The sequence below is a fragment of the Enhydra lutris genome, unplaced genomic scaffold (genome assembly GCF_002288905.1).
Source record: "Enhydra lutris kenyoni isolate GAN:26980312 unplaced genomic scaffold, ASM228890v2 scaffoldscaffold58, whole genome shotgun sequence".
Lineage (NCBI taxonomy): Eukaryota > Metazoa > Chordata > Mammalia > Carnivora > Mustelidae > Enhydra > Enhydra lutris.
This window is the reverse complement of record NW_019154142.1, coordinates 14,046,392-14,067,298: the sequence shown is the minus strand read 5'-3', so window position 1 is coordinate 14,067,298 and position 20,907 is coordinate 14,046,392. Positions and strand designations below refer to the sequence as shown.

The 20,907-nt window shown below is 34.6% G+C and overlaps 1 protein-coding gene and 1 pseudogene across 1 annotated transcript in view; one reads left to right on the top strand and one right to left on the bottom strand.

Annotated features, from left to right (window-relative positions):
* Nucleotides 1-20,907, bottom strand: part of LOC111158253 (activating signal cointegrator 1 complex subunit 3) — a 362,572-nt gene that overhangs the window by 255,869 nt on the left and 85,796 nt on the right. The window contains exons 9-10 of the mRNA XM_022520163.1: nt 14,151-14,351; nt 13,555-13,695 (exon numbers count right to left, since the gene is read on the bottom strand). Coding sequence (XP_022375871.1) covers nt 13,555-13,695; nt 14,151-14,351 — 342 coding nt within the window. The remainder of the gene's footprint in view (nt 1-13,554; nt 13,696-14,150; nt 14,352-20,907) is intronic.
* LOC111158254 lies at nt 17,964-18,775 on the top strand (annotated as a pseudogene).

The window sequence follows — 20,907 nt, the reverse complement described above, 5'->3', positions numbered from 1 at the left end:
AAGTAGGCAGAGAGATAGGCAGAGAGAGAGGGAGAAGCAGGCTCCCTGCTGAGCAGAGAGCCCAATGCGCAGCTCTATCCCAGGACCCTGAGACCATGGCTTGAGCAGAAGGTAGAGGCTTTCAACCCACTGGGCCACCCAGGCGCTCCAAGATAACCCTTTTCAACAAATGGTGCCAAAATAAGTATCCATATGCAAAAACAAAGAACCTCAATCCTTACTTCTAACTTTCACAAAAATCAACTCAAAATGGGTCATAGCCTAAAACTAAGAGCTAAAACTGAAATTTCTAGAAGAAATCATAGGAGAAAATAATTACTTATCTTGGGCTTAGGAAATATTTTTAAAATGGGACACAAAAAGCATGAACTATACAAGAAAAAGTCAATAAATTAGGACTCTAGAAAAACTAAGTATCTGCTTTTTGAAAGACATGGTTACAAACATGGAAGGCAAGTCATTAACTAGAAGAAAATATTGCAAAGCACATATTCAACACAGGATTTGCATTTAGAGTCTTACATATCTTGTGACTCAATAATAAGACAAATCACCCACTTAAAATACTTCAAACAAGGCAAACAATTTGAAAAGGCACATCACCAAAGAAGATATACAGATAGCTAAAAGACACATTAAACGATGCTCAACATCATTAGGGAAATGCAAATTAAAAAAACAATAGAGATGTTACTACATGCCCACTAGGCCAACTAAAATTAAAAAGAATAACCATACAGGTGTTAAAGAGGATGTGAAGGAATTGGAATTTTCATACATGGCTGTTAGAAATGTAAAATGGTACAGCCATTTTAGAAATAGTTTCATAGTTTCTAAAAAAGTTAAACATGTATCTACCATATCCCCAGCAATTCTATTCCTAGGTACTACCTTCAAAATGAAAGCCATATGTCCACATAAATAGTTATTCAAGAATGTTTACAGCAGCTTTATTTGTAATAGGGAAAAGCAGAACCAAGGTAAAAATTCATCAGAATTGAATGGATAAACAATCTGTGGTATATCCAATGTAACACAGCAGTAACAAGGAATGAACCATTAATAAATGCAACAATGTGGATAAATATCAAAATAATCAGGTTGAGGGAAAGAAGCCAGAGAGAAAAGTACACACTATGTGAACCCACTTACATAAAATTCATGAAAATGTAAACAAAGCTATAGTGACAGAGCATTTCAGCGGTTGCCTAGGGATGGCAGTTGTGGAGGAAGAGTACAAAATGTGAAGAGAATTTTAGGGCTGATGAATACTCATTCATTGTGTTGATGCTTTCACTGGTATACACATATGTCAAAACTGTTTAAATTGTGTTCTTTAAAAATGTACAGATTTTTGTACATTAGTTACACCTCAATAAAGCTAAAATAAAATGTTTAAAGATCAACCAGTATACATGCATTAAAAATAACATGTAGTAGTCTCTGGTGCTTTCCTTAGAATATAATTTTTATTTTCTTCTCTAGTAAGAAATTTAGGAATGAATCTCAAATTTAGGAATGAATGCATAGCTTTTATCTTTTAATAAAAACAGTCAAACTGAACACAAGAGCCTTCTTTTAAGCCAAGCCTGTAAGAGGTCTTCTCCCAGGATCAATTCCACAGATTACTGTCCTTCCAAAGGGAAAAGTCAAAGGATCCCACTTCAGCCAAATAAATACTATTTATACTTACTATGTTGTCATTTCTAACATGGAGGGAAACCATCAAATTTTTCTCTTCTCTTTGATTCTAATAAGCATAGTCTGAAGAGTCAACGTAGCATAAATCATCAAGTGTATACTCTGGGGTTATTACTCATGAGGTACAGTGGCTAAGAAGCAGTGTAAAGAACCCAATAAAGCAGCAGAAAGGGACTAACATTTCCTGAAGGACAACTATGTGCAAGATACTATCTTAAAAAAATTTTACATATTATTTCAAACAACAACAGTAAAACATTTTGAATGTTTTAGTTTTCTATAACTTGAGGGAACAAAGCACTATATCACGATAATGTTTTTAACACAAATAGGAAAGACTAGAGGGCATTGATATTCTTTTAGATTCGGCTTTTGAGGCCAAGACCTGCCTTAAACACAGGTGAATCCAGAATACAAAGCACTATGACTTACACTGTATAAGGTGCTTAATACTTCTTTAAAATATAAAAAAAGAAGTATTTACAACATGTAAATTGAACAATAATGAGAATTAGAATACCACAGGAAATAATTTTTGTTGGTTATTTTATTTTTTAAACATAGCAGTTCCAAGATTAGCTTGCATTTAGATTTGCTTTGAAGAGCAGAAGAGGAAAAAAAGAGTTATAATCAGAATACTAATAACTGGATACCCCATGGCCCATCCTATGAGTAATTCTAGGGGGGCTTATTACATGCATGCCTATCACATAGCAACAGATAAGACAAAGACGACTTTTAAGGGGAATATATCCTATCACTCTCTGAACTCAGAGAAATAGAAGTCTATGTTGATGGTCAAAACTGAAGAAGGCATTTGTGATAGTTTGATAAATGTCAGTGTAAAGGAATCCCTTAACTTGTAGTCCACGAGGAATCAACTCAAGCACTAGAAGAGAAAGTTTTGTTCTTGACACTATCCGCTTAGTTTCTGAGATATCCCATTTGCTTCTTTCTCCTCAGTGTCCAATCCACTGTTAGTGAATGAGTAAATAAATGTAAGTAAATAACAGTAAACAAACTCTTAAGTAAAAGTCACCAGAAATGTACAGTTAACTTAGTGTATCCAATAAAAGGAACACTGTGCAGCTACCAAATGCCATGCAATATGAACAAATACTCAATGATATGCAAATATATTTACTGGAAAAAGTGTAACAAAATAATATACAATCAACTTTCATTTTTTAAAGTTTTATATATTTGCCTAGAAAACAGATTAAGAGGCTATATGCTAAACTTTGTAATTTTCTATATTTTTTTCACTTCTCTACAATGAGCATGCTATCCTTTTAAAGTCAGAAAAAAATCTTAAGTATGAAAATTCTCAAAATAAAATTAACATTTAATTCACTCTGATCTTAAAAATGTGTCACAAAGCTCCAGTTATAAAATTACACAAGAAAACATATGGAAAATGACATTTGGGATACAAAACGGTCTAAACTATAGTATCTCACATAATGTATATCATACTACATTAAGACATGCCGTCTAATGTTCTTGTGACTTTGATAATGATAATCCAAGAAAAACAAGCAGTAAATATTTCTATGTAATGATTTCAACCAAGGTTCAAATCAATGATGACTACAAGTACATTCAGCTTTCTTTATAAAACCTATTTATGGCTGTAGAGGCACAAAGCTCTACAAAAATATGATTTCATATATGCCAGTTTTGATATATAAAAATAATTTTTACAGACATGCATAAACTACAAATTCAAAAGAAGCTATTTAGATCAGTCACAGAAATTACAGAAACCACAGCTCCCTACATTTCCTAAAATTAACCAGCTGCGTGCTGCATTTTTGGTTTACAGCAACTTCGTGCTTCTGATGCAGTGTTTGTGAGACAAGAGCCTTTTTGAAAATAATTGCCTGCAATACTGACTAAAATAACTGCCCCAAACAACGGAAAACTGGCTTTCAAATCAAGAACTACTTGAACATAACAAATTGCACGAACCTATCAAGCTCTCAGGATCTCATAAACCTGTATTTTCTCAGATGTCACACCATATCAAATTATGGAGAAAAGCATAAACATTTGGTATTGTTCAAGAAAGTATTCAAATTAACATAGAATGTTTTCATTCAGCAGATTGTTTAAGTAGGTATTTTAAAAAATCTCAGAGGTAAGTGATAAGAATAAATCCACAATTTCAAAAAAGAAATACAAAAAAGGATGTAGAAATTCTTACATTTCTGCAGATGCCTTGGGGGAAGAAACCTGATGTGTCTGAATTATGATGTCCCTATCTTATCAAGGCACTTTAGTTTTAGAACAACTGTAAAGTAAACTATATCTGCCAAGCTAATCCAGTTTTCCCAGAATTATCATGTATTTCTGCCTATATGCCAATAATCTATGAAAAATGGAAGCTGTATCATAGATTCATGAAAAATATTTACCCTGGAGTCTTCAAGAATCATTTTAATTTCTACAAAATCAGAATCTCACTGATCAGATCTTCATCTCTTTATAATTGCACACTTTTGACTGAATAAAGTTTATGAAACTTTTCAGCTGTTTTGCGTCATAGCTAACAATATAATGATTCAATATATAAGGGAATGCCTAATAATATATACTTCATCACTCTTATATAAAACATTTGATTTTCAACATGGGAAAGCAACCAGCAAGTGTCAGCACAGTGTAGTTAAAATCTAGAGTGTTCTTCTAACTAAAATTGAGGGCCAATTCAAGTACGTACAGATTTTAATGGCTGATTTATACAACAAAGAGACTCCAGGATTGTAATTCACAATACCCTCTCCTTTCAAAAGAATGGTTAACTTGGGCTAGGATTGCTTCATCTGAGTGGAGTTAACTATTACAACAGACTATGCAAAATTTTATATTTTTGTGTTTATCTGCATCCCCAATTTAAATTCCTGTGATCAGATTTTCACTAGTCTATGATCCAAACATGCCTGAGAACACTGCCCTTTAGGCCATTCCCTCCTGCTCACCTCTAAGTCCAGGTTTAACAAATTAAATCTACCTCAGTCATTGACTCATTCATAGGACCAATAAAAATATTGCTGACCTCAGTTTTTCACTTAAATTACATAAAATGAAACAAAGCAGAATTTTAACAAATTGTAATAAAATGATATGTTTTAAAAACTGAAAATCAGTTTTAATAGTAAAATGGCCCCATTTTATTCCTATATTGCTTAGCATTAGTTATAGAAAATAAAACTGAAATGCCTATCATAAGTTTGTTTCAAGGCTTAGGATGCACCACAATTACATTATTTCCTATTTTATCCTAGGAGAGTTCCTTTTCCAGGGTTCTGAATTTCTGACAAATTGAAAACAAAGGGAAGGCCACAAATTAGGAGATGTTATTGAAGATTTGTTTTATTAGATTACTGATTTTTCTCTCTTTAAGGGCCCTTGGGAATATTTTTGTCTGTTATCCTCAAGAATGGCTTCTCCTAAGCAAATGGTCACTGTGATTTATAAAATCGGTCAAGCCTTCCTCAACTTTGTTAAATGTATTATTGCATTAGTATTTGTTCTTGGCTTCTCTTTTTAACCTGGTCTTTATTTTCCTTTACCCTACTACCTCTCTTACCTAACCTTTAGTTTATATCATCTTGCTGTTTTGTGTGTGTGTGTGTGTGTGTGTGTGTGTGTGTGTGTGTGTGTGTTTTAATATGCTCCTATAAAAAAATTAAATCTTTTGCAGAGCAAAGAAGGCAAAGTTAATGAGATTCAGGAAATCCTAATCTCTAGATAGAGAGCATTTAACACATTTCACCAGATACATTAGGAATTACATAATGAAAACCCACTAAGTAACATTATATTTCTAATTCCAGGAATGTTTCTGGAGTCCAACTTTTGGACTACTCTGCCCTTCCAATTCAGTTATGTTTATAAACTTCAACAATCTTCCCATGTTCAACATATTTAGAACCAAACTCACTATTCTTAGAAGTTGCTTTGTCCTCTGATGTGCTTGGATACAAAACTGTCTGCTGAGAAAATATTAACTTGGTATATTACATCTGTTTATCTTCCCATCTGTCAGAATTACCTGACAAAACATTTAAAGCAATTGTTAGAAAAATTCTTATGGGAGCAGTTTCGAACTTACTTGACATCATTGGGGAAAAAAAAAAAAAGTCTCAGAAAAGAAAAACCAAACAGAAAGTTTAAAAATGAAAACTGTAACAACCTAAATTAAAAATCCACTGCAAGGGCTCAATAGCAAGAATACAGACAACGGATGAAAATCTGTGGACTCAAAGATAGATCAATAGAATTTATCAAATCTGAACAACAATGAGAAAATAAATTAAAAAAAATGTGAACTGATCTCAGCATACTGTGGGACTGTAACAAAAGATCTAACATTCTTATCCACGGAGTCCAAGGAGAGGAGAAAGAATGATGGCCTGAAGAAAGAGAAGTTCAAAGTGTCCCAAATTTGACAAACCTACAGACTCAAGAAGCTAAACAAACACTAAACAGTATGAACCCAACAAATCCAAAACTCGACATATCATAATCAAATTTCTGTAAACTAGAAACAGAGAAAGAATCTTAAAAGAAACATGTTACCTACAGAAGAAGAACAATTTGAATGACAGTGGCTATTTCTTTGGAAACCTTGGAGGCTAGAAAAAAGTGGCGTATTTTTCAAGTGTTGAAAGAACTGACAACGTACAAGTCTGTATCCAGCAAAAATATCCTTCAGGAACTGAGTGAAATAAAGACATTCTCAGATTTTATACAGAAAGTAGCAATGGTAAATTAAACATATAACACACAGATATCCAGATAAACCTGAACACATGATGTAATTTCTGACCCATTTTTCCAACTCTCCTTTGTTCCTACCCTATACTCCTAAGTATCTGTATATTCTCAATACAATAAAAACCCTCATGAGAGAAGAGTAAATCAGGGGAGTGTGACATGAGCACATGCATATGCACAACACACATAGTCTCCCAACCAAAGTTGCCAGAGCTCTGAACACAGAATAATATGACAGATTCAGGGTTCTGTTTGCTGTTGCCTACACCTAAGAGATTTGAACAGAATCTCCCTACATGCACAGCCAAAAGAGAAACACAAACAAAACCTAAAATAGCTCATTCCAACTCCCAAAGCTGCACAGATAAACTCAGCCCAGCATAAGGATGAGCAAACAAATAGAAAAGAAAAAGGAGAACGATTTCAGAATTCAGGACTCAGGCTCTGCTTTAATACAAAGCCACTCCCAGGACAGGAGACACTTTGCTAAAATTTCTGACCAGTATTTCCACTGAGGCTCAAAGGAATACTGAATCTATGATACTAGGAAGAGATGCAGAAAGGATAATCTGAGATGCGGAAGGACAGGGTGTAAGGGAAAGCACAACTGTCAAATGAAACCATTAAAAAACAACAATGAATACTGTAAAATAATAACTCTTTGCAAATGATACAATTAGGGGGATAAGTCAGAAATTAAATATAGACGAAGAATATTTGCATGGAACACTGACTGATGCATAAATGATGAATCTTGGAACACTGAAAAAATAAAATTAAAAAAATAAACATAGATGAAGAACAATGGAAAATAAAGTTTGAAAGAGAAATTGGTGTTTTCATGGATGACAAATTTACTGAGTTCTTTGAGGTTGCATGAAGTGGCTTTTCAGTTGAAGATGAGAGATAGGTATTTGTTGTCTACACAGACTATTTTTTCATAACAATAAATCTGAGAATTATGTAATTTTGTCTTGTAATGGAAATTTTATATTCAAACCTCAATAAAATCATAACTGCTACTAGACCTGACAGTCCCTAGTGAACCACAAAGCAAAGCATATCTCGTATTATACTTAATTTATACAAGATTCTTAACAAGCTGGGTAGTTGGATTTAATTCAATAAACAATAAAGAACCAATGAAAGTTTATGAGCAAGAGAATAATATGATCAGAACAGCATGACAGAGAATGTACAAATGAGATTAATTTGGTTTCCCATATTATAAAAATAAAGACAAACTAACAATACTGAAAATATTTTTTTAAACAACAGAGGAGTTTCAAAATTATGTTTAATTATATTAATTACTGGGAAACTTATTTACTATTATAAGGGGAATCATTAAAAGGTATTAAAATTATATAAGTGAAAAGTAAGGAAAGCAAAAAATTAAAACTTCAAAAATAAAAGTTTAGTATGTCTATACTCTTAATGGTCTGCAATAGTCCTGCTTTTGCTCTCTGCAGGCCCATCTCAAATGCAATGGTGACGGCACAGTCTATTAATCTTTGAGAATTCAAGAGAATAGATAGTAGGATAAGGTGAAGAGGTTAGTAACCACACAGTTTCGGGTCTACAAAAAATTAGCATCAATGATAGTAGGGCTATATTTATACTGGAGCAGAATAAAGAGAAAAGATAAGAGAGGAGGTTCAATTTATAAACTATTACTGAGGCCAAGTACATGGCCCCTGGCCTTACAGAATTAACAAACATGACACAAGACACAGAGCTGATCTAGGAAAGTTCAGAAATAAGCAAAGGGTGGGATCAGGGTGGGGAGATGTTCATAAATCTTTTGACAATATAACGTAAAAAATCTAAGTAGATTTTGATGTTTAACTTTCTGTAACTGTAAAGTGGAGATACTTCTCAATAACATTCTTATAATATGAGTGAGGATACACATAGTGCACTTAGCAAAGTGACTGGTTCATAATTTCAATTCAAATGTCACCTCCTTTGTCTTTCCATTAATACTCTTTCATTCTCATCAACAACACAGCTAGATACAGTACAGGAGCAATCAAAATTTTATTTAAGAGCGGTCCAGATTTCTAAGACCACACCAGATCCAAAACCACAGACTTTGTGGAGTAGGTCTTACTTTATGAATATAAATAAATGGTGCTATAGGATTCAGGCAAAAAAAAAAGTACTCATTAGGTTTAAGCTGAGTTTGAAGAATGATTTGGACAAATGTCAATGAATAAAGAACCATATTATGAAAAAGAGAAAATGCATGAGGAAACTTACAAAATAGCAATGTTTATTCAAGAAAGTGTTATCCAAGCAATGTTACTTTAGAAAAAGCAAAAATGCTCTGAATGGCTGTAGTTTGTATTGGGAAGTAGTTGGGACCTAAGGTTGAAACGAGTTTGGTTTTCACCAGATTGTGAAGATAATCCACTGTCTTACACAGGTAGTGGTTCTCCAAATGTTTTGGCTTTGGAACTCTTTTGCACTCTTAAAATTACTGAGGCCCCAAAGAGCTCTTGTATTTGTAGGTTTGTTCTATCTATCCATCCATCCATCCATCCATCCATCCATCCCTCAATTTCTTATACTAGAAAGTAAAATTGAGAAATTTTTACAACACAAAAAAAGAAAGAATTCACTTCATTAGCCGTCGATAACATCACACATTAGGCAGACTCTGGAAAACTCCACTATATACTTAAGAGAAAATGAGAACGAAAAGAAGGATAGCTGGGAGGCTCAGTCAAATTAAGTATCAGCCTTGATTTTCAGGGTCCTGGGATCGAGCCCCATGTTGGGCTCCCTGCTCAGCCAGGAGCCTGTTTCTCCCTCTCCCTCTGACCCTTCCCTTCCTGCTGATGCTTTCTCTCTCTTTCTCTCAAATAAATAAATAAAATCTTAAAAAAAAATAATGTTACTATGAAAATTGGTTTTAATCTTGCTGACCTCCAGAAAGATCTTAGGAAACAGGATGTTCCTGTACCACATTTTGAGAGTTGCTGCTGTATAGTAATGAATATAACCAAATCAGTGCAGGGTTTAAAATTTTTTTAAAAGTCTGTTAATAGTGTGTAGAAAGACTAAAGTAGAAATATACAGAGGAAGAGCCCTGGATTTGGCACAACAATGAGATGAGACTGCCAAAGCTGAATTTATCATTTGCAGAAAATTTCTTAATGCTAGACTTGCAAGCAATAAAAGAGGAACAAATGGACTTGATTTCTTCCCTAAACTTCATTGTACCCATCCGGGTAAAAAATTCATTTCTTTAGGTAAGTATATCATAGATATGGTCTCAACTACTCGAGAGTGGTTCAAATTTCAGAAAAATTTATTCTTAATAAAGACAATTTGTTAAAAGTCAAATTTTGAGTTACTCTATATGCCTTTATAAAACATTATGAAAGTAAAAATCACACACTAAATCCATGAGCATGTAATGTTTTTCCATTGTGTCTTCTATAATTTCTTTCATAAGTGTCCTATGGTTTTCACTGTATAGATCTTTTACCTCTTTGGTTAGGTTTATTCCCAGGTATCTTACGGTTTTTGGTGTGGATTAACTTTTAAAAGAGAAGTTCAATTTTTATAAGCTTCCTATTTTCACTGCTAGGAAAAGAAAATGAGTGCTTTTGAAATATGAATAAATTCAATAAAAAAAAAATTAGGATACTGGGGGGCGCCTGGGTGGCTCAGTGGGTTGAGCCTCTGCCTTCGGCTCAGGTCATGGTCTCAGGGTCCTGGGATCAAGTCCCGCATCGGGCTCTCTGCTTGGCGGTGAGCCTGCTTCCTCCTCTCTCTGCCTGCCTCTCTGCCTACTTGTGATCCCTCTCTCTCTGTCAAGTAGATGAATAAAATTTAAAAAAAAAAAATTAGGATACTGGATTCTACTTCCAGTAATGGCAGATGAGCAAGTCTGTAGTATGAATCCCTGCAGATAATTATAAAATACTTGGCTGTATACAATTAATAAAAAGAACTTGTAAGAAATAGGACAGCATCAGAAAGTGGTAAAAATAGAGAAAAGTAATGTCAAAACTACAAATGAAAGGGGTAAGAATTACCAGTTTGCAAATTATTGACCTAAGAGTATGACCCCACACTCACTGCTATAGCTACAAAAAACCATAGCTTTACTGGCAAAATGTGCCAGAAATCAGATTTCAGAGCTAGGATTCAGAACCAAAAAAGCAGCTTGAAAATTAAAATGAAAAGCCCAGCAATGTGGAAACCTCCCAGATGTTTGAGTGAAAACTAATAGATGTATGGGAGAAAACCCAAGACTCCCAAGCAAAAAAGCAGGCTGACACCTGAACAAAAATCTATTTTGAAAAAGATGTGGCCACATAGAACCAAATCTGTAAGTTTGAGGCTTTTCCTAAATGAGTGGATTTCCCAAGTATGCACAGCTCTAGAGGCTGAAAAGCATTAACTAGAGTAGCTGAGGGTGTCAGCTGATGAAGTTTAGGACGTGCTAACCCAAAGAATCACTACAAAAAAAAAAAAAAAAAAAAAGAATCACTACAAAAGAGAACACTATCACTAATAAGAGACTCATATTCCTTCAAGGCAATGGGAAAAAAACACAAGTTGGAAATTAACATTAATTTTAGCCAAAGTAATTAATGAAAACCATATTAGTCTGTTTTTTAAAGATTTTATTTATTTATTTGTCAGAGAGAGATAGAGAGAGAGTGAGAGCACACAAGTAGGGGGCGTGGCAGGCAGAGGGAGAAGCAGGCTCCCTCATGAGCAAGGAGCCCAACACGGGACTAAATTCCAGGACCCTAGGATCATGAACTGAGCCGAAGGCAGATGCTTAACTGGCTGAGCCACCCAGGTGTCCCTAGTCTGGTTTTCAAAATCTAACCATATATCACAGTTAGGCAATATAAGCTAAAATTTATGATGACAGAATAATAACAATATTAGTTTACTACTCAGTGTTATCACTGATAAAATATTTAACAAAATTATGTACTTTTTATAAAAAAATAAAAATTCTTTTACATTATCTCAAAATTAAAATTTTTCAATGAAAAGACCTAAATTAACAGTAGTGGAAGTACATTATACATTTTAAAATTAATTTTGAAGCTGAAAATCTGAAGGAAAAGAAAGGTCAAGCTCCTGAGCCACTACCTGAACTTATAAATATGTAGTAAAAATTCAAATAATGTTTTCTCTACGACTGATCATTTTCTACAGTTAAAAATCTATTTATGCTAACAAAGTAAATAAATCTGAGATTCTGTTATAATGTAAATGGGAAAAGATAAAGTTCTACATATCATAAATACAAAAACTATGTTGTTGGCTCTTTTAAATTTTTCTTTCTGCTACCTCTTTTTGAAATACAAAACCATTTGTCAAAGTATAGCTTTTTAAAAACCTGTCAGTGACAGAGTCTGAACATTAATATACTCTCCTATATTATTTCATAAAATAAAATATTCAAAATAACCAGAGTTACATCCTGATCACTGCCTTTTATCAAACTACAACTGAAATAGGGATCTGATCTTCACCAATAAATCTTTAAACTCAAGTAAAATTTTTTTTTCTTGGCTGTTGTTCATAATGTTGTAATGAACATAGGATCTTTGAGACCCTAATTTCATTTCTTTTGGATATATACCAGCAGTAGAATTGCTGGATCATATGGTAGTTCTATTTTTAATCTTCTGAGGAACCTCCATGTTGTTTTCCAATGACTGCACCGATTTACACTCCCACTAACGGTGCACAAGAATTCCCTTTTCTCCACGTTCGCCAGCACTTCTTATCTCTTTCCTTTTGGTAAAAGTCATTCTAACAAGTGTGAGGTGATATCTCATAGTTCTGATCTGCATTTCCTTGATGATTAGTGATGCTGACCATCTTCGCACATACCTACCGTCCATTTGTATATCTCCTTTGGAAAAATGTCTATTCACTTCCTCTGCCCATTTTTGTTTTTTCTAGTTCCACTGAGAAATAACTGACATAACATTACTGTATAAGTTTAAGGTGTACAATATGATGACCTGATTTACATATACTGTGAAATGATTATCACAGTAGGTTTAGTTAACACCCATCATCTTATGTAAATACAATATAAAGAAAAAAATTCTCTTTGTGATGAGAACTCTTTGGCTCTCCTCTCTTAAGAACTTTCCTATATATCATACAGCAGAGTTAGATATAGTCATCATGTTGTACATTTTACCTCTAGTATTTATTTATCTCATAACTGGAAGTGTATACCTTTTGACCAGCTTTCTCCAATTCCCCATTCCCCAACTCATGACTTTAAACTCTAATAGTATTAATTACATATCAGGTACAATCTTTAAAATACACATTTGATTACCAGTAAGGACAGGCAACTGTCTGCCAGAAAAGAGGCTGGCAAAGATGTCAGGCTGATCAGCCAGCATATTACCTCATTCATACTCCACTCCACTGCTGAGGCTGTCCCATTAATATTTAGTTATCAATTGTTGGATTTTTTCAAAGCATTATGAATATTACCTTATTTATACATTCTACCCAATAAATGATAATCTAGCTGTAGCTCTAATATAGTTTTTGCCTATTCAGTCATAATATAAGATCCTTGTAGGCAGGAAATGTATCTTAAGTATATTTGTTGTCATGCATTTCACCTAATAGTGTGCTTTATATAGCACGTGGTAACTTCCTATTTGATGAAATAAAGAATGACTAAAAATTTTTATTATTTGTTAAGCAACCTTATAGAATAGTTTAGAATACTAATGGGATCATTTAAGGACCTACATATTTTCCTGCTCTTAAAATTGAAGTCCGGTCTTATCCACATTCTCTTTTCTACTGTTTTAAAAGAACATTTACTGTCAATGAACTTAAAATTTATACCAGGCATGTAACAATATTCAAGACACAGCAGGAATCACAGAACTCGACAGGATAAAACTCGGCAAAGCACCAGCAAAAACCTCTTTTGTAGAGGTAATATGTGATTACAAATAAAAGTATTTCATTACATTATATTTATATTATGTATATCTAAAAAAAAAAAGGATTGGTATTAAACAAAAAATACCTAAGTATACAACATACCTGAGTTCGTAAAATTTCATTTTTTGACAACTGCATATCCCCAGTCAATTCTTTCACAACAATGCCTAGTGGCTCTAGACGTTTGCTGAAGTAATTTGTCATTTCAGCTGCCAAGGCCTTCATCGGAGCCACATATACAATCTGTGCCAAAGAAACATTACCTTGATGAACGAGCAAAAACTACAAGTCATTTGTTTCCCAGCATTCAATGTAAGTCAAAACTTATTGTGAAATATAATTGCAGACTCTAGCAGTAAAAACATCTTAATAGCGATATCCGAAAAGTACTTACCTTTCTTAGGTAGGTGTGCAGCTTATTTAAAGGACAATGGAATTTGTTTATATAGCCTCATCACCTTGAACACTGGTTCTGCTTCAAAGCTAAATGTATTTTCAGTGTTTCACAGGGGTAACAGGATTTTCATAACACAAATAGGGACTGCCTTACTAGTTATAGAGTAAATCAAGCAGCAATCTTTACATGACATCATTAATAATATCTTTAAAACTTTCCAGATTTCATCTAACATGTATAGCTACAAATGATTTTAATTTTATAATTTAAAAAGTTGTGGTCTGACTTGTTGATTTCTTACCTTAAATTCATTCTTTTTGATAACACCTTGTTGAAAATGCTGGCGTATTTCATGCAAAACTGTAAGCATTGCAATGTTGGTCTTTCCAGCCCCAGTAGGGGCACAAATCAGCATGTTCTCGTTGGTGTTGTAGGCAGTCTCAAACACAATTGACTGGATTCTATTGAGTCTCCTCATTCCTTTAAAAGCCAGCTGCCCAATCTAAAGAAAGAAAGAAAGAGAGAGAGAAAAAAAAATGACTCATTATAAATGATGATAATGTGAATGACCCATACAAAATACTAAATGCAAATATTTACTTCTTTTGATTTAAAAAAAAAAAAAATGACTAATTTGTTCAGTCTCTCAATATGTCCAATATTTAAACCAAAGTGTACAGTTGAGAACTCACAACTACTATACGATTCTAATGAATTTTGAAGTTGCATACTCACTAAATTTGAAAAATATGATAATGAACTATATATCTGTATCTTTGTACATGATCTTAAATACAAAACAATGATAAATAACATAAGGCAATAAAATAAAACACGGGTATGTTTTGAGTTTATATGATGATATTCTAGCTTAGTTAAATTGAAGATAACTAAGTCCAAACAAGAAATGTCCTGGACATATAAATGAATAGGAAACTCTGCTTTAACACATTATGGATTTAAAAATATCTTTTTAAATTGCAGCCATAATAGTAGGAACAATAGCTGCAGATTATATTCATTCAGAACTTACACTGTGATACATATTAATTGTGAGCACTTTGATATACTTATGTAATTCTCAAAATAATTCGATGGTATAGGTACTTTTATTTATATATTTATTTATTTTTTAAGAGATTTCATTTATTTATCTGGAGAGAGAGGAAGGTAGAGAAAACACGCATGCACGCACATGTGGGGGAGGAATGGTAGAGGGAGAAAAAGAGAGAAGCAGACTCCTGGCTGAGCAAGGAGCCAGAAGCAAAGCTTGATTTTACAACCCCAAGATCATGACCTAAGCCAAAATCGAGAGTCAGATGCTCAACTGACTGAGCCATCCAGGCCCCCCTAGGTACTTTTATTATGCCCTTTTAATAAAGAAGAAAATTGAGTGGTTAAATAATTTTTCCTAAGGTCTTTCATACGAAAAGTCTTGGGAAATGAAAATTATAATGTCTTAGAGTAAAGGAAAAACTGGATAGAATTAATGGCAGAAAACTGGAATGGCTAAATTAATGTCAGAAAAAATAAATTCCAAAGCCAAGAATACTACCAGGAATAAAGACAGTCAGTTTATAATGACAGAGAATAATTGATCAGAAGGCATAACAGTCCTAAATGCTTATATATCTATAACAGATCTTTAAAGTGTATGAAGCAAAAACTCAAAACATGCAAATGAATTCAATATCCCTCCCAACACTTGACAGAACAAGTAGGCATGAAAATCGACAAGGTTATAAGCAGATTTGAATAGCACTATGAACCAATTGACCTACCGACATTTATTCATCTAACAACAGTAGAATACAAATTCTCTTCAAGTGTTTGTAAAACATTTAAAAAATATACTATACTCTGGGCCATAAAACAAGTCTCAATAAATTAAAAACTAATCCATACAAAGTATATCATCTGATCACAAAGGAATGAAATCAGAAATCCTTAACAAAAATATCCTCAGGAAATATTCAAATATTTGAAATTAAATAACACACTTGCTAAATAACCCATGGATGAATGAAAAAAATCAATAGGAAATTAGTGAGTATTCTTAACTGAGGGAAAGAGAAAGCTCAACATATTAGAATTTGTGGATGCTGCTGAAGAAATACTTAGGGAGGAATATATAGCACCAACCACTGATATGAAAAAAGAAGAGAAGTTTTAAGTGGATATCTTCACCTTTCAAAATAAAAAAAGGAAAATTAAAACCAAAGTAAGCAGAATGAAATAAATAGTAAGGATTGAAGTAGATATCAACAAAATGGAAAACAGAAAAGCTCATTCTTTGAGTTAGCCAACTAAACTGATTAATCTCTAGCCAGACTGATCAGAAATAAAAGAGAGAAGGCAGAAGTTACTGACATCAAGAATGAGAATAGTGACATCATTACAGATGCTACAGATATTGAAAAAATAGGTAATATTAATAAACAAATTTATGCTAATAAATTTGACCATGCAGATGACATGAAAAGTTACTTGAGTTAAGCCAAGATGTCTTAACTATACCATAACCTATAAATGAACAAATTGATAAGCTCAACTTAAGCGAAATGAAAAAAAACATAATCTTTAAGACATTATTAAGAAAATGAAAGAAGGGGCGCCTGGGTGGCTCAGTGGGTTAAAGCCTCTGCCTTCGGCTCAGGTCATGATCCCAGGGTCCTGGGATCGAGCCCCGTATCGGGCTCTCTGCTCAGCGGGGAGCCTGCTTCCTCCTCTCTCTCTCTCTGCCTGCCTTTCTGCCTGCTTGTGATCTCTCTCTGTAAAATAAATAAACAAAATCTTTAAAAAAAAAAAAATGAAAGAAGCCAACATGGAAGATAATCTTTGTGAAGCATACATCTGGTAATGGACTTATATTCAGAATATATAAAGGATTCTCTGAACACAATAGTAAGAAAACAAAAAATCTAATTTTTAAAATGGGCAAAAGATTTGAACAATCAATTCACCAAAGAAAATATCTGGATGGCAGCACAACAAAAATATGCTCAACATTATTAGTTATTAGGAGAATGAAAGTTAAAAGCACAATGAGATAATATTACATGTCTATTAAAATGGCTAAAATTTTAAAAACTGCCCCCTGCCAGTGTTGGTGAGGATGTGGAGAAACTGGCACTCATACCTATGGCTGGTAGGAATGTAAAAATAGTACAATCACTTCGGAAAATAATTTGGTAATTTTTTAAAAGTTAAACACAATTAACATATGATCTGGCCATATCACTTCTAGGTTTTATCCAAGAGGAAAAAAAGTACATGTACATAGAAAAGGGAGTACTTGCTCTCTCTTGAGCGGATGCACTCTATCTCAAATAAATAAAATCTTAAAAAAAAAACAAAACACCTGGAACTAGCTAAAAATTAGTACAGATAACTCTGGAAAAAGGATTGAGCTGTACAGATCCACTTATACACAGATTTTTTTTTATAGTACAGTACTGTAAATGTATTTTCTCTTTCACATGATTTTCTTAACGTTTCCTTTTCCCTAGCATACTTTATTGGATGAATACAGTATATAATACATACAACATACAGAATATGTTTTAATGAACTGTTTATGTCATTAGTAAGGCTTCTGGTCAATAGTAGCCTCTTAGTAGTTAAGTTTTGGGGGAGTCAAAAGCTATATGCAGATTTGATTGCATGGGAGGTTGGTGCCCCAACCTCCAGTTGTACAGTGGTCAACTGTAGTTGCGTAAAGGATAGGGAAGGATAGAATAGCAGAGATGATGAAGATTTAAAAAAAAAAAAAAAAGTAAGCCATGACCAGACTATGAAGACCAGACTGCCACAGAAACCCCTTACCTCTAAAGGTCTTTTTTCGGAAAGACAATGTGAAGGAATCAGCACAGGAAGCTGAGGTCCCGAAAAGTTAAATAACTCACTCCAGTCCACACTGCTAATAAATTGTGGAAAAGATGGGACCTGAACTCGGTTTCTCTAGTTTCGAAAACAAACCACCAAATTTACTGTTTAATATTACACGATGATTTATTTTGCCCATTAATAAGACTCTACATTCATTTCAATAGAACATTGCAAAAGAATTCTTAAAATACTGTTACAAGTGAGGGAGGTAACAAGAGTTTGCACCATGGTGTACCCAGGCCACTCTGGTGCTATCAGCAGGTACTACCCAGGTAGGTATGGAGGGGGTCCCGGAGGGCCTACATTTCCCAGACAAGCTCAGGATCCACTGTATGTTACTTTGCTGCTGTAGCTGGACAAGATGAGCAAATAGATGCTGCTGAACTGCAGAGATACCTGACACAGGCACTGCTGGAGGATACATGGAGACTTGTTGGCTTATGATTTCAATGCTGGCTAGAGACAGGTCAGGCACAATGGGTTTCAGTGAATGTGAAGAATGCTGGGCTGGGGGCACCTGGGTGGCTCAGTGGTTTAAAGCCTCTGCCTTCGGCTCGGGTCACGATCCTGGGGTCCTGGGATCAAGCCCCACGTCCGGCTCTCTGATAGGCAGGGGTCCTGCTTCCCTTCCTCTCTCTCTGTCTCCCTCTCTGCTTACTTGTGATCTCTCTCTCTCTGTCAAATAAATAAATAAAATCTTTAAAAACAACAACAACAACAACAAAAAAACCTCTGGGCTGTTCTGAATGCCCGGACACAACAGTTCATCAGTTTTGACAGTGACTGGAGTGGAAGAGTAGATCCTCAGGAACTGCAGAAGGCCCTGACCACAGTGGGATTTCAATCGAGTTCCCAAGCCATGACTTCAACAGCATACTGATACAGCACCAATTTCAAGATCACCTTCAATGACTACATCACCTGCTGCATCAAACTGCGAGCTCTAACAGACAGCTTTCGAAGATGGGATACTGCTCCACAAGGTGTTGTAAATTTCCCCTATATGATGATTTCATTCAGTGTGTCCTGAGTGTTTAAATCAAGAGAGACTGTAGGAACAAACTCAACATTTCAACTGGAGTTCTCTTTTGCTCTTACTCTTTGCCTTCAGTAACGTGTGTAAACTTGCACTGCTGCTTTTCTTTAATGTCTATTGTAAAGGTTTATCACTTTATGTACACTTTATGATGTTTTTAGTGTTGATAATAAATTCTTTGGAATTTTACTAATACAATATCAGGTCTCTTACACCACTCAAAACTTCTTTCAGCCATAGTCTGCGATGCCTTATTTTCTTGTTAAGCCTCTTGTACATAGAATTTCAGTGTATAAAATATTTAAGGCACATTATATATTTTTCATTGTAAGATATTTAAAAACGTTTCATCAGACTACAGCTGTATCTTTCCTCTCCTAGAAGAGCTTTTACATGGTACTGAAAACTTTATTATGGGGTATTCTAACCATGCAGATTGGCCTTCTTAATAGGACATATTAAAGAAAATCTCACCCATTCATGTCTGGGATTATCATCTGCTCACTTGGCAAATATTTATTGTGCTACATTTATTTACTTATTACATTTATATATTGTTTAAATGGTCAAAAAGGTAGTTACACAACTTGTAATAAAGATATTAGAGAGAAAATACACATTCAGATTATTTCAAACACTGATATGAATTAATTTTTAATACATGGTATAAATGTGAACCAAACTAATGCCATTTTGGACAAATATGTCACTATGAGGGTTCCATGACCTAAAACTTCTAGAGCACAGCCTCCTGCCCCTCCAACATCTTTTTCTTTTAGTTAACCACACAACGTTAAGTATGCCCTTGGGACATAACATCTGGACATGCCCCCAGAGATCTGACTATGACACACACTTATTCTTAAACATTCTCCTCTTGGATTGTCCCCCCAGTATGGACTCCCAGTCTCTAGGACTATAAAAGCAAGTGTTAAGGGAAATGGGATTGTAGAGATCTACTCATCTTGCAGCTGCCCAAGATACACTTGTACCTCTAAGTCCCCTTAATAAGCCATTTCTTGTCAAGCTGGACTTGTCAGCCTTTATCTTCAGTCTTAGGGCTCCCATGGCCTTTAGAGGTCATTTCACATATACTTCCCTTTCAAGGAACAGTGTAATATAGAGGAAGAGGGTATTAACAGGAAAGGGAGATAGGAGTCATGGAGAAACCATAGGTCTTGGTAAAGAGCTTGGATTTTTATTAGTAATACAAGAGAAAGTCTCTGCATGATTTCAAGTAAGGAATGACAAATGTATTTTTTAAAGGCCTACTTGGCTACTATGTGAAGAACAGATTAGGAAATTGTAGACAACTATGCTAGTAGTACAGGTGGAGGGTGATGCTGGAATGGAAAGTGAGGTAGGAGGATACAGACTACATTTTTGAGGTACAGCTAATAGGATTTGATAACAACTTAAATGTGAGAGTGGGTTAAAAAAAAGAGACATAAATCAAAGACGACCTTTTTCCCTTAAGCAGATAGATGGCAGTTCTACTGATGCTATATAAGGAAGATTAAAAAGACAGACTAAGAGAGGAAAAGAAAAAAACACTACATTTTAAGAACTTATTATATGTCCAAATAGAAATTTCAAATAGGCAATTGCATCTGACTTTGGAGGTCAATGGAAAAGTCAAGGATTTTTTTTTTTTTTAAGAAACTCATTTTCAGGGGATGCCTGGCTGGCTCAGCTGGTTAAGCATCTGCCTTTGGCTTAGGCCATGATCCCAGAGTTCCTGGATCAAACCCCATGTCAGGCTCCCTGCTCAGCCTGCTTCTTCCTCCCCTTTACCCCTCTTTCCCATTTATTTGTTCTCTCTTTCAAATAAATAAAATGTTTAAAAAAAAACAACAACTCATTATCAGAGAGTTACACTGACTTTCCCAAGGTTACACATTAGTAGCAGACCTAAAATAAAATGTCACATTATCCTTCAATAATAAAAATTTAAGGGCGCCTGGGTGGCTCAGTGGGTTAAAGCCTCTGCCTTTGGCTCAGGTCGTGATCCAGGGGTCCTGGGATCCAGCCCCGCATCAGGCTCTCTGCTCAGCAGGGAGCCTGCTTCTCCCTCTCTCTCTGCCTGCCTCTCTACCTGCTTGTGATCTCTGTTTGTTAAATAAATAATAAAATT